The 14322-nt window shown below is 37.2% G+C and overlaps 1 protein-coding gene across 1 annotated transcript in view; it reads right to left on the bottom strand.

Moving 5' to 3' along the window:
• Positions 1-14322, bottom strand: part of F13A1 (coagulation factor XIII A chain) — a 168740-nt gene that overhangs the window by 103964 nt on the left and 50454 nt on the right. Inside the window, exon 4 of the mRNA XM_006909291.1 lies at positions 5491-5742. Within this exon, the coding sequence (XP_006909353.1) occupies positions 5491-5742 (252 nt within the window). The remainder of the gene's footprint in view (positions 1-5490; positions 5743-14322) is intronic.

Raw genomic sequence — 14322 nt, 5'->3', positions numbered from 1 at the left:
AGTATAAGGATGAATTTCATAATAAAATATAAGCTGGTTATATATTTTTTTTACTGTCTGTTAAAAGCATTCAGATATTAGAAATTTATTGATTTCTTTATATTGAGTTTAATTGATTTCTTTGTTTCAAAGAAAATACAAAAATTACATTGAATAAAAAGGTAGAAATACCAAATGTTAACTTGGTGTCAGCTACTAAGAGAGAAAAATCTACATACACTTGTTCCCACAAACAGAATCCCACAGACACTATATATGTTTTTGACTTTATTCAAGATGGTGTGAGATTACATTTATAACTGATCTGTGATAATAGGTTAATAGGTGCAGTGAACCTAAAAGCATTTACTAAGAACTATTAAATCAATGCATTGAACATTATGTACCAGGCACTCTGCTAGGTATTAGGATACAAAGCTGAATGAGGTAAGGGAAATCAGTGATGAGAAATGTGGCAGAAACGGATCATCAAGAGAAGAAAGACCAATGCCCAATCAAATACTGCCCCAGATAGAGTATGAAGCATAGATATGGGACATCTAAATCTTTCAGGACGTACTATCTGGCACTAAGTTTAGACGAGCAATCTAAAACATTCTGAATTCTAGACTTTCTGAGCGGTCAGAAAAATAAGACGAATTCACAGTAACTGTCCAACTTACTGTTGCCTTTGTGGGTACAGTTCTCTCTCCAACCCCCTGGAGAAGAGCTACCTCATGGAATGGGTCTGAAGCCAGTTAGCACCATTAAATTGAAAGAAACTAGCCGATAATTCTCCCTGCATACACCCCTGTCCTTACTAGTGTGGTATTGATCCCCACTAATGATTTAGTGATTAAGGAGGATAGATTGCCTATGAATACAAAGCAAGCTGAAAGGCTTCCAGGAAGACAGCTGAGCATTTTTTAAAATCAATAATTACTGTATGTGCACATATAATTTCAACCCAGCATCCTACACCACCTCGGATGTCACTTCTACATCGAGTGTGCTGTTTTCAGCACTTGCTTACCTTGCTCTCTTTTGACAACCTCTGATTTCCTCTTCTGTTACCTTTTCGCCTTGGACAATGGCCCAAGCTCTCTCTATTTAACTGCTTTCCAATTGTCAGACCATATTTCTAAGAGTCCTTCATTATGAATTAACATATGCAAGCACAAAACCAGCTGATTTTCAGGATACGATATATTTGACTGTGTGTGGGGTTCATGATAAATATCCCTTTTGGGGTCATGCCTTAGCTTCTAGGCTGGGAAAACCACACAATGAGTGTGGTTTCATAAACATTCTCTGAAAGATGTAAGTATTGAAATAAAAATATAAAAAGTTGTTTTCTTAAAAGCTGGCACCAGAATTTTTCTGGACAAACTGGTCTTCAAAAAGTGTGTGGTCCCTAAAAGCCCGATTGTTGGAGAAGCCAAAACAGCAAAATAAAAAAGCTTGCTAAACTTTTTGCTCTGCATGACAGAAGAAAGAAAATTTGCTCCTGAGAGAGGATGGGAGAGAAGTTTGGAGTACAAGGAAGAACAGAAAGAGAGAGAGAAGAGGCAAGAAGATGGAGAGAAATTAAAATTATAATTAGGGAGAAGTTCACAAAATTTTAACAGTAAATACACTCTCCTATATTTTGTGATTATTGATTTGAGGTTATTATGTAAACCAGTGGTTCTCTAAGTGAGGTCCCAGACCAGCAGCATCACCATCTCCTGGGAACTGGTTAGAAATGCAAATTCTCAGGCCCCATCCAAGATCCATCTGACCTGAGGGTGCTGCACAGAAATCTGTTTTAGCAAGTCCTCTAGGTGATTCAGATGTGCTCCAAGTTTGACAGCCAAAGTAAATCTTTTTTCCCTCACCCTCCACATTAACTTGCAAAAATGTCTAGACATTCATATATGTTTTGTGGGACTGTTTTTGTTGTTTCTGAGGCAGCATAGATGCCAATACTGGGAGAAATGAGATTCCTAGAGGTAGAAATGGCCATAAGGACAGAAATACCCAAGGCATTTGCAGAAATGTTTGACCTTTCATAGGCCAAGAATTAAGACAATTGCAGAGTTTCCCCTGTGTTCTGGGGAGCAGGGAGAACCCACTTGCCATGTTTCTGTAATAAGCCTGGTTCCTACTTCCAACTCTCATGTCTTCTCTATCAAGCCTCCGATACTCCCTCCTTTCTTTTTGTTCTTCACAGATGTCTTTGCTTTACACTTCACTGAGAAAAAGAGAACTACTAAATGGCAACAGTGTCATTCTCCTTCTCCTCCTTGATTCAGTGGAATCTAGAAAACCTGTGCTTTTGCCCATCTCCTACTTTGCTCTTGTCACAGTAGAGGATGGATAGCCCCATCTATCAAGCCCTTCATCTGTTTCCTGGATCCCATCCACTCAAGGATTTCACTCTGAAAGTCAGTGCTACTCAACCCTGGCTCCAAGAGTTACCTGCAGAGCTTTTTAAGAACTCTAAAGCTCCAGACAAATTACCTCAGAATGTCTGGGTGGGCAGACTACATTAGTAGTTTTTAGAGCTCCCCAGGTGATTCCAATGTGAAGCCAAGAATGTCAACTACTGCCCTCTCTGGGCAGCACACTTTCTTTTTCTTGGTTTGTCTCTATCATTATAAAATTATGCCCACTCTCTCCAGTCTTTTAAAAAAGATCTCCTTTGATCTTCATGTCACCATCTCGGTTTCACGGGAAGTCTTCCTAAGGAGAATGACAATACCTGCTATCTCCACTTCTTCAACTCTTATTACACTGCAGCCCATGCCCATCTTTCCAGCTTCTGTCTCTGGTAAAACAATCCCTTTAAGTTCCCTAATTACTTTTGTATTTTCACAATGTATGACCACTGTTTTTCCTTATCCTATTCAACTCACCAGCAGCATTCCAAAAAGCTAACTACTGTCTTCTTGAATCAACCCATATATCTGGCTCTGTGATACCATGCTCTTCACAATGTTGGCTACTTCTCAGTCTAGACTCTTCTCCTTTGTCTAGATGCTGTTGATGACACTAAGTCCATTTTTGCTCCTCTTTAAACATCCCCACTAGCTCCTGGTGGTGCCAATATTTACATCATTAGCTCAGCCATCTCCTTTGATCTCCAGGTTCACTTATTCAAGAGCCTACTTGACATTTTCACTTGCATGTTCCACAGGTATCTCTAAATTAACATTTCTAGATGTAACTCTGTTGGTCAACCAGACACCCAGATTTACTCTTTGATTCTACCCTCTTCTTTACCTCCCATGTTTAATCTCTCTGCAATTTCTGTTTTAAATCCAAAGTGGATCTCCAATCCATTCCCTTCTCATCTCCATTGCTATCATTGCGGTCCAGTCCATGATCATCTTTGTTCTGTGCCCAGTTTTCAAACTGATCTCTCTGGTTTTATTCTCATCTTCTTCCAGTGATACCTAGGGGAGGTTCCTCTGCTCCTTTTCTGTAATGCAGAATCTAACATTAAGGCCATGTTATCTCTATATCTAGGTGACTCTTCTTGAACAGAAGTACCCAGAAGCTGCTTATCATGGATACAACTGAAGACAAGGATGTAATCAGGTAGTCAAAGGTTATTAGACTATCCACTTCTGAAATGATTCTCCTGCAAAGTGAATATGTCAGACCACATGACTAACCCTTTTCATCACTAGAAGAGTGGTCACACAAATTAAAAAGCATGTCGATGTGTACCCCATTTTACACAGGTGATATAATCCAGAAAACTGCAAACTAACCAAAGTTTGGACAAATTATATCATTCTTTAAATATGTTAGGGTGTTGGATAGTTATATGATTTTCTTTTTTGTAATGCAAGGAAAGTCAATAACAAACTCCTGGTTTATTTATTTTATAAGTGTGGGTTTTCAAAATTCAATTTTCTAACAATAGATCATCTCCTATGTACTCCTCCATCTTTGACTCCTTTGCTGATTCCGTCTGAATCAGACTTTTAAATGCTGGTGTTGTTTAGGGCTTGATACTACATCTTCCTTCTTTCTTTATGTATATTTTCTCCCTAGGTGCAGATAACTCCTAAATTTATATCTCTATTTCTTCAGATTCATATGTCAGGATACCTGCTTGTCATTTCTATTTGGTATCTAAAGTTATCTCCAATTTAACAGTTTTGAAATTCTTAGTTTACTTACTTCCATCAGTCTTTTCCAATTCTGTAAATAACATCCTATTCACTTAGTTGCAGAATGTCTCCTATCTGGTAGACAAGATTACTACAAACAGGAGTGCACCTTTGAACTAACTGCACATGGCCCAGTTAACATCTCCTTTTGCTATCAACCTTGAACATCTGTCACATAGATAAGATTGTTGGATACAAGATTATAGGAGTGGTGAGTAGTGAGTATAAAGTTAGCTCGGTGCCCTCTGCCAATGCTATTGAAATAGATAATTCAAAGTAAAGGTCAGTAGGATCCAGGTTTATGTTATATATGAGTAGAAAATGTTGTTCATTTATTATCTATGTGTAAGTCCAAATCAACCCTGATTTAAATGCAACGCTCACAAACAAGAATCATTCAAAATTAGCAATAATATAGACCCATTTTGGAAGTTTTAGAGAGCAGTGCGTATGATGTAAGATGATGTGAGAAGTCTCCTGCCCCATAAAAGCTTTTATGTGTTTTAATATATTTTTTTTAAGATCTAAAAGTGGGCCCTTTTCCACCAATGCTACTGCAACATTTGCATCTGCCTCTAGAACTTAAAATCATCTCTTTGCCAAGTATGGAAGCAAGAGGCAGATATAGGAGAGGTAGAGATGAGGATGGGAAGAAAATATTGTATGTGACTGAGTTTTTAAATTGAATCAATAGAGAAAATTCTGGATTTGACCAAGTTTATTTAAATATAACTATATTAAACTTCTGCAGCAGATAGAAAGAAGACTCAAAATAGCAGTAGTAATTAAGTTGTATTATTTTAAAATAAAGTTACATGTTTGCATATCCAGAGGTATAGCTTGTGAAATTTGCATCCATTATGCATATAAATAAATGTGTAGGAACCTTTAGATATTAAGGCTTGCTTTTCTTGAATTAGGGAGATAGAGAAGTTAGGTCCACTATGTACAGGATCAATTTTAATGTGTTTTTCTGAAGCCAAATTATAGATCTTAATAGTTTTGAAAGTCAGGTTTAATAAGCCTATTTCGTTCACAGAACAATTGCAAACACAGAAGTGATGCCATCAACATATAGCTGGACAATTAATTAATTGTGCAACTTTAAGCAATATTCAATTGCCTGCAACAAATGTGTAGCAGCATTAACTTTATATAAACAAATTTTGTCCTCATATACACTGAGGACAAATTTTGCATCTTTTTCTCTCTTTTAATCATGGAAAACAGTGCATATAGAAAAGGAACAGGTCTTCTAGAATAGTTATGCTAATTCTCCCAAAAGGATGCATTGTAAATATATAAACTATTTTTTTTTTAATGAGAAAAATAAATGCCCGCCCTTTACCTTCACACCAAGGATTGAAGAGAATGTACGTGTCTGTTTCTGGGTTTCGGCTGGTGCGGATTATTCCGTAGGGGGTCCAGACGGCAATGTACATGCGGAATTTTCCCACAATGCACTTGGGCGAAGACTGGATAGACAGCCGGACAGACCTGTCGTCTCTCGTGACAACTTTGGCCCCCCACTTGCCCCTTTGCAGTTCCGAAACGATAGGAACTGGGACGTAGGTTCCCTTGTTCTCCTGAGGGTAGCGACCTTGAAAAGAAAGAAGAGGTAGCGTTGAGTAGATTTCACAGAACGACTTTGTTCTCACACTGCTGTTTTATAGCTGAAGGTGAAAAATAATTTGTTAGACTTGAAATCATACGACTTAGGTTGAATTTCATTTCTGCTACCCACTAGCTACATGATGGTAGTCCATTTTCTTAACTTCTTTGAGGCTCAGATTTGTCCTGTCTAGATTTAAAAAAAAAAAAAAGGTACTTATAAGGATTTTTATTGGTTGGTTAAGCCAATAAATTCAAATAAGATGTGAAAATGCTAATCTGGAATGCAAAGTGGAGCTGTGTACTGTGGAGTTGTCTTTCCCTGAAATTCTGCCCTCTAAAAAGTTAGGGGTATAAAGTAATTTTTTTTTGTTTATTCTGAATGTAATTTTATTATTTGTTCTATCATCTATAATAGGATTGTACGTAAAGGTTGTTATATGTAACCATTTCTATATTCAATCAAAATGTGTTTACTGCCAGTCTCAATGACTTAGGCCTACGTCATGGGCAAGAATTCAGGCTTCAGAGGCAAATTATTTAGGTCTGACTCTTGGTTTGCTACTTCCTTAGCTTTGCAACCTTTGGCAAATTACTTAACCTTTACAAGTCTCTCTTTCCTCCTCTTTTTCTTCATCAGTAAATGAAGATAGTAATACTACCTAAGGATGAATTAAAATCACACAAGAAAGATGTTTTGCCTGTAATTTTTCATGCATAACAAATTTTCAGCTGTTATTTCTATAGATGATTAAACATCAGGGCATTTTACATGTTTCCAGGCTCATCATACTTTAAGTATAAGCTATCTCAAGGTAAATTTTATTTATCTTTATCGCTACCATTTTGGACCAAATTTTTATTTCATGTGTTAACTTCAAAATTAAATTTCACCAATGGGTTCCTGAAAAATCAAAGTCTTCATTGTATATAGAAAGTCAACCTCACAGCAGTTTTTAACTCTTTAACTTGCCGTTTAATTTACAGTTTAGTTTATAGGATAATCCAATGCATCAATAATTGAAACTGGAGCAAATCTGTCATTTGCAAACTGTTTCAAAATATACTAGACATTTAATTCTCCAAATGAAGAAAAATACATTTTAGACTGTCTTTAGGTTATTTTGATTGTAAACAGAAGAAAATTCAAGAGCAAAAGTTATTCATTCATGCCAATTGTTTTATATAAAAAGTAGAGTATCCTACATTAAAACAAAAATGATGCTTCATTTAGCATCTTCAACTACTGAAGTTTTTAAGGTATTTGTCAATAGGTATGATGTTGGAGATGGAGCATCCTGAGGAGGTGTTTGCATAAGTTACTGCTGTGTAATCCTGTGAGATACTTAACCTTAATGAAAATAATAATTTACATAGTGCAAGTCAGGGAGAAAAATTAAAACCCCAGTGCTTTGCTATTTGTTAGGGGTATCAGTTAATCATTACTCAGAATAAACATCATCATAAATTTGATAAAACTTTAAAAATGGTTTTCTGCTAAAGTGTGACAGTGTGTAGGTGGTGTTCTTGGGACTACATGGGGATAAGCCTCCAAAAGTCTGCATGAAATTCCACTTGTAAAAGCTGTTTGTTTCAAAGACAACTTTATCCCCATATTTCCTATGTTTACTTCTTTTTGAGCATGTTCAAACTGGGGAGGGAGGTGGCGAGGTTGCCCTTTTCTCCAGAGCATTGTTGTTCTCTGGAGCCCCCATCAATGTTGAAGTATAGGCATCAAAGGCAATCTTGCTAAATGGGGCCATAATTCGTTTATTACAGTAGCTCCTGGCAGCTATTGCTACTAAATACTGGCTTGGATTTAAAATACACAGTATTAAATATGACACACGTTTAGTAAAAATAAACTTTTAGAGATAAAATCTATGCAATAATAACAGACTTAGATTTTTTTAAACAAAACGGATGAAAGGAATTTTAAAAGAATTACGTAAGGATACTCCTTCAGGGATAGCAAAGAACTAGAACGTATCTGAAGTTATGTGCTGTGTGCTATGAGCCTCAGCATCACCTTTGTACTAACATTCACTTTTGTTGGAAGCATTGAAATAACTAGGACAATTACTCATTTCCATGATTACACTTCAACTTGTGATTTTAAAGACTCATATTAAATTTGACCTATCAAATTCATGTTATACAAAATAAAAGTTTTAAAAAAAGGAGAGCCGTGTTTATTCATGCTGGCTTCAAATCCAATCATGACCTAATTTAAAGACCATGTTTGAACGTTTTTCATTCATGCAACAATGTTGCCTACTATGTACTAGGCATTATTCTAAGTGCTAGGGATACAACAGTGAACTAGACAGATTCCTGTGTTCATGGGGTTCGCAGTTTATGGAAAAAAGACAATACCTGTGCTATTTATTTACTGCTTTATTTCTTATAACGAACCATGGGAGAGAAATCACTATTAACATCCCAATTTAACAAAATAGGAAATTAAGACACAGGGTCATTAAGCAATTTGGTCAAGGTGATGTAACTCATACATAGTGGGACTGAGATTTGAACCCAGCCAGTCTGGCTTGAGAGACTATGAGTTTAACCACTAAGCTCCACAGCAGTCGTATATGTAGAAAATGCTTTGGAGCTGGTAAGAACTAAGTTCAAATTCTGACTCCACAATTAATTATTGGTGCAACTTTGGGCAAATTTCTTAATTGTCTAAGCTTCCATTTCCTTGTCTCTTTGCAATTTAGTTTTGGAAATAGAAAGAAAATGGATTTTATAATATAATGAACGCTTTATGCCTGACACACAGTATGGGCTGACTCAGGAGATATTTATTGTTTGTGCTGGATAGTAGATGTGTAAGACAGAGTATGAATCCAAGGGCTTAGTAATTGGTGGGGAGAAAGAAGACCTGGCAGAGAAGAGCCTGCAAAGAGGGTCTCAGGCTACCATGCATTTACTTTGGGAATGTTTCTAACGAGTTGTCTGTGACTAAAAGGAGAAAGGTGAGCAACACTGACGATGTGGTCAGGCCATATGGCACCAGACCATTGTATGGAAGCAAATCATGAACTGGCAGTGATTACAGGAATACACACACACACACACACACACACACACACACATATACACACACACACATACACACACACATGTACATATGTATACATATTATGATACATATCATATGCATTATATCATATATATCGCATATATTGTGTATTATTGTGCTGTATATATAATATATATGATATATATCATAATACATATGATATATTATCATATATTATGGTATATATATCATATATATTATGATATATATCATCTATTATGATATATTACAGGAATATATATATATGATATATTCCAAAGGGAGAAAAAGTAAACAGATTTGCAGTCCTATTCATATTCACTGTATGGAAAAGCTGAGTTTTAATGTGAGACCTGACATGTCAATAGTACCTCAGGGTATTGTCGCCTGCTCTATTACACCATGTTTAATTCTGAATGTAATGATTTCAGTGACAGCACTGGGGAAGAATTTTTCATGATTGAATTGTGAGTAAGGAAGTTGTGACAGAATAGTATTTCATTTCACTAAGTAGCCCTTCTTGCCCCCAGGAGGTGGCATGTTTAAGAAACCACAATCAGGCAACACTCTGGAACACCCATCCATCAACATCCATGACTGCCCATCAGCTCTCCTTGGCCAAATCTGGGTGTGAAATGCAGCCCCACACAGATAACGATCATGTACACATTTGCTGTATAATGCCTGGATAGATGTTGTATTTTATCCACCTCTCTCTCCCTCTCCCCACTCCAATTGTGTAACTTTTGTATTTAAAAAAATTAGCAACAAAATAGAAGTAGGAAGTATAATACCCAAGAAAGGATCCTCATTTTGTTTTTAATAATATAGCCTTTGAAATTGGACTACTAAACATGAAAAATTACCAATTGTATTCTTTCACATTTATTTAAAATTGGTGCCATCTTTCCAAGTGATCTAGAAATTAACATATGTTCTTAGTTTAAATGCTTGTTTTAATCTGTAAATTGTTTTTCAGGCCACAGGTATATTATCTGTAAGGCAAAATTTGGTTGGTCTATATGCCTATATTGGAATCCCCTATGCCTTCTTTAATCTCTTTCTCTCCTTATACATACAGGTGTGAATACAGAGAAATGCACATACCTTCATCCCTTAGCCTCCCAGCCTGGAATTAGGAGGAAGACTGTAAAAATATTTAATCTTTTAAGATTTTATTTTTTCCAACCTTGGCTCAGTGGGCCTGAGCTTTTTGCATGGCTTCTTCATAGTAATGTCACTTGTAATTTGGCAAGAGAAATCTACCTCATACTTATACTATTATTATATGTGAGAGGAAATTTTACTCTCAACCATTCATTTTAGACCTGAGAACTCATTGCAGGCAAAGCCCTATATAGGTACTGTTGTACAGAAGAATATGTTGCATTTTTAAAAATTAATTTTTTAGCCAGTTGTTAGCTTTGGAATATTTTTACATTAAAAACACAATATTTTATGTGGTGATTAGCTTCCAAGGTAGTCCAGGAAGGCCACTAATTAGCATATAGAATGGTCAGTGTGGTTGTATATTGTTGCTAATAGAATGATTCTGACTTCACTTTGCTGTATCTAGAATCTGGAAGAACATATTTGCCATGAAGAAGAAGTAGGTCCCTGTAATTGAAGTCACTGTTTCCCCTTGTGCTCTGTAATGAAGAGTGTATATCAGGACACCTCAATTTCTCTCATCTCTTGGGCACGTCATCTGAAAATCAAGTGGCCATGGTCTGTGCTCCACCTATGCCCTACTTAGTAAGAGTAACACTGATTGTGTGAGCCTTGATTAATCACCAGAAAATTCCGAACAAAACTTTTTCCCCATCTACGGCCATGCTACCCTGACCAAGCCTGAACCTGTCTGATCTCAAAAGCTAAGCAGGGTCAGGCCTGGTTAGTACTTGGATGGGACACCACCTAGGAAGGCCAAGCTTACAAGGTCCTTGCAATCCGTGAGGTCGACCAAGGGTTGCCTCACCTAAAAATAATAATAATAACAAAAACCTTTTTCCCCTTGTTCACTTAGATAGCTATTTTTCTTATTAATCTGAACTAAAGATATTATCTTATTTGTTTCTATAGCCCCATAGAATATCACGATGCCTTGCACTGAGTGGGTGCCCAATTAATAAAAGTCAATATGACTGAATTGAGCTTTTTGCATATGTCTAGTCCCATTTAAGAATATCACAGAGATTTTAGGAGCTATAGGAAGAGATGCATGCAGCAAGCCAGTTGCCAATTCCCAGCACCCTTCATGTGAAATAAAAAATTCCAGTTCTAAATTTTTTCCTTCAAAGGGTGTTTTACATTCAGATATAAATACTTTTAAGCTGAACTCTGACTCCACCTAACTGCAGACTTGCTTAATAGTGAATTCTTATAAGAGGATTGTCTCTCAGGAACTCATGAATATATCATGTCTCTAGCTAGTAAGGTAAATTTCATGATGTTAATTCATTTTTCCATTTGATTCATTTGTTTTTTCCCAAGACGCACCTTTTGTGTACAAAATAATCAATCTATTTCCAAATGGGCCCTGGAAGTATTACTGTGACAGCATGATGCATGTGGCAGAGCTGGAGGCATGAATATGATAGCCTTGTAAAGGGAAGCAAACCTTGTTTTAGCAGCCTTAGGATGGAATGGGGGCGCACAGAGACCAGTATGGAATAAGTCCCTGAATAACTCTTAGAAGCATCAGGTTACCAACTACAAAAACAAAACAATTTCACCAAAGGAAAAAAAATCAAAAAAGGCACCGAAATCTTGGATAATACAACAAAGAAGAGAGAAACACAAATGTTCAAAAGGAAATCATTTCAGTAAGGACCTCCAGGAACCTGCCCTTTCTATTCCATACCTTATTTTATATAGGTACAGATATATAGATATAGATACATGGATACATGGACATGTGGAGATACATACATACATGCATACATATATGTATATATACACATACATACATGCATACATATACATACATACATATATACACATACATATATATACATATATATGTATGTATGCATGTATCTCCACATGGAAAAGGAAGAAAACTTCCTGGCACTGTTTTTTCTGTAGCTCCAGCAAAGTGGGGAATGTAGGGAAGCTTCTTGAGGACAGGGACTGAGTTTTGTTTAACTTTGTATATGCAGCAGCTTGGGTGATGCTTGGAACATAGTAGGTGCTTAATAAATATTTGGTAAATTGAAGATAAATACTCTTTAAGATGTCTTATACATCTTTTTATTTCACTTTTTTTTTCAACCCTTCCTAAAATTCTCCTAAAATCTTTTTTTGGGGTAAGGTATAATTTTGCAAAATATATATGTTACCAGCACTGTGCTGGACTCTTTGGATGATTTGGAAAAAATATGGGTACTGCCTGAAGCTGACCATCAGCATTAAGAAGTGCATGACTTTGATGGCCAACCAAGGCAATAATATGGATATAAGGAGAGGTTCCCTGTCTCAGGATGCTGCCAACAGCAAAGAGGATGAAAAGGACAGGAGATAAAATTCAGAGGAAACATCAACAGTATTGAGATACAAGAGTTTCTTCATCTGTGAAACAAGACTGTAGAGCTCCTTCAACAAATTTGACATTTTAAATGTGCTTACAGTATGCCATGCTTTAGCTGGGATTACTAGCCATGAGGAACAAGGTATAATGGAGGCTTCTGAAACATAGATCATTACATTGTTGGGTGTGGTGGAAACTCAGAAACCGTGTCTACAAAGTCAGAGAGGATACCTTAGAAAATGTGGCTTTGGAATATAATCTTAAAGGTGGACAATGTAGGGAAGAACCTTCCCATAAAAAGAGATAATGAAAGCCTGGAGCCTAAGGGAGCAAGGGGACACTCAGGAGAGGTAGTTGACTTGGCTAGGTTAAGAACCAAAGGGACCTTTAACACTGTGCAAAGGCATTTAGGTTGTGTCCCAGGGTGGGCTGGGAATGGGGCAGCAGCTATTGAGACACTTTAAGTGGCCTGCTGATATTGGCACTTACTTAAGAAAGATCTTACTGGCTGCAGGATGGAGAGTGGTTTAGAGGGGAAGAGAGTGGAGCCGGAGAAACCAGTCAGAAGGCTGCTGATATTTCCAGGTGGGACATGACAGTGTCTCTAGAGTGATAATTATTGTCTCTGGAGGGAAGATAAGTGAAGTCATGGTGGGTAGAAGCAGGAAGCTTGTTCAAGTATAAGGTACCAGCTCTGAGTGAGGTAACCCCAGGTTCTGTTCATTCTTTACCAAAAAATTTTTGAGTGCCTATTAGGTGCCAGGCACTGTTTTAGTCATGAGAAAAAGTCATCCCCTCTAGCCCTAGGGGTCATGACTAAGCTGCAAGCCTTGATGAGCATGCTGTTTTGTGCTCCAAAAATTAGAGCCTAGTGTGGTTCACATTTATGCAGATTTATTCAATGAAGATAGTTTTCTGGAAGTTCCCTAACCATATGTGTGCATTACTTCATTTGAGGGAAGGCAGAATATTTTTGTTTTTAAGAAAAAATAATCAACATAAAGTCTCTACTATTTAGACGAAGTTGGTTATAGTACATAACACTACACTCTAGATTTGCTAATATTGCTGATCCAATTCCTAAGAGAGAGGAGGAACAGGAGTTCGAACATTTTGATTTGAGGTCCAGGTTGTTTATAGGAGAGTAATAGCTACTATATGTGCTTATTTACTGTGACTGTTGACCGCCTAGTTACTCTCAGACCCAAAGCCCATACCTCCCAGAACCCTCTTTTTGGTTCCACAGGAAACTCTACTCCCAGTCTCCTCTACCTTCAGGCTTCTATTTTGGTTTAGGCAACGAGGCTTTGGAGGTAGATGAAGGAGACACCAATGTGTGTCTCCTCTTCTCTGCTTCTTGAGAGGTTGAGTTTTCTCCATGGCTTCCAGCTCTCACCAGGAGCTGGATAGCCCCTGCTGTAGCTGTAGTTTTCAGGGATGGCTTCTGAGTTTTGGTGAGACCTCTTTCTTTATGTGCCTCCCAATCCAGGTGTAGAAACTTTTTTCTGTTACTAACTCCCGAGTTACCTCACTCTGACAGCTGTTTGGCTTCTTAATTGTTCTCTCATCAGTGTAACCAATTGCTTTGAATAAACTTTTTTGATTGTAAGACTATGCCAAATAGAGGTAAGTGCTATGAAAAAATAAATAAAGCAGCTTAAGAAGATAGAGAGTGATGGGGGTGGGTGTGTGGGTGTGCCAATTAGGATAGAGTGATATTTGAGCATTTAAGTAAGAGAAGTGAGGAAATGAGCATTGATGTAAGTGTAAAGGTCCTGTAGGAGGCGATGCTTGGCGAGCTCAAGGAGGCCGATGTGCCTGGAGCAGAGGGAACAATGAGTAATAAGGTCAGAGAGAGCCAGGAGATCAAGTGGGGTCTTGTAGGTTGTTTTCAGGATTTTGGAATTTATTCTAATTGAGAAAAGAAGTCACTAGAAAATAGGTGTGTACTGAGTTATTTTTTAAAAAAATCA

This window comes from Pteropus alecto, unplaced genomic scaffold (genome assembly GCF_000325575.1).
Source record: "Pteropus alecto unplaced genomic scaffold, ASM32557v1 scaffold121, whole genome shotgun sequence".
In the NCBI taxonomy this organism is placed as follows: Eukaryota; Metazoa; Chordata; class Mammalia; order Chiroptera; family Pteropodidae; genus Pteropus; species Pteropus alecto.
Note: the sequence above shows the minus strand (reverse complement) of the source record. Positions and strands in the feature narration are given on the sequence as shown.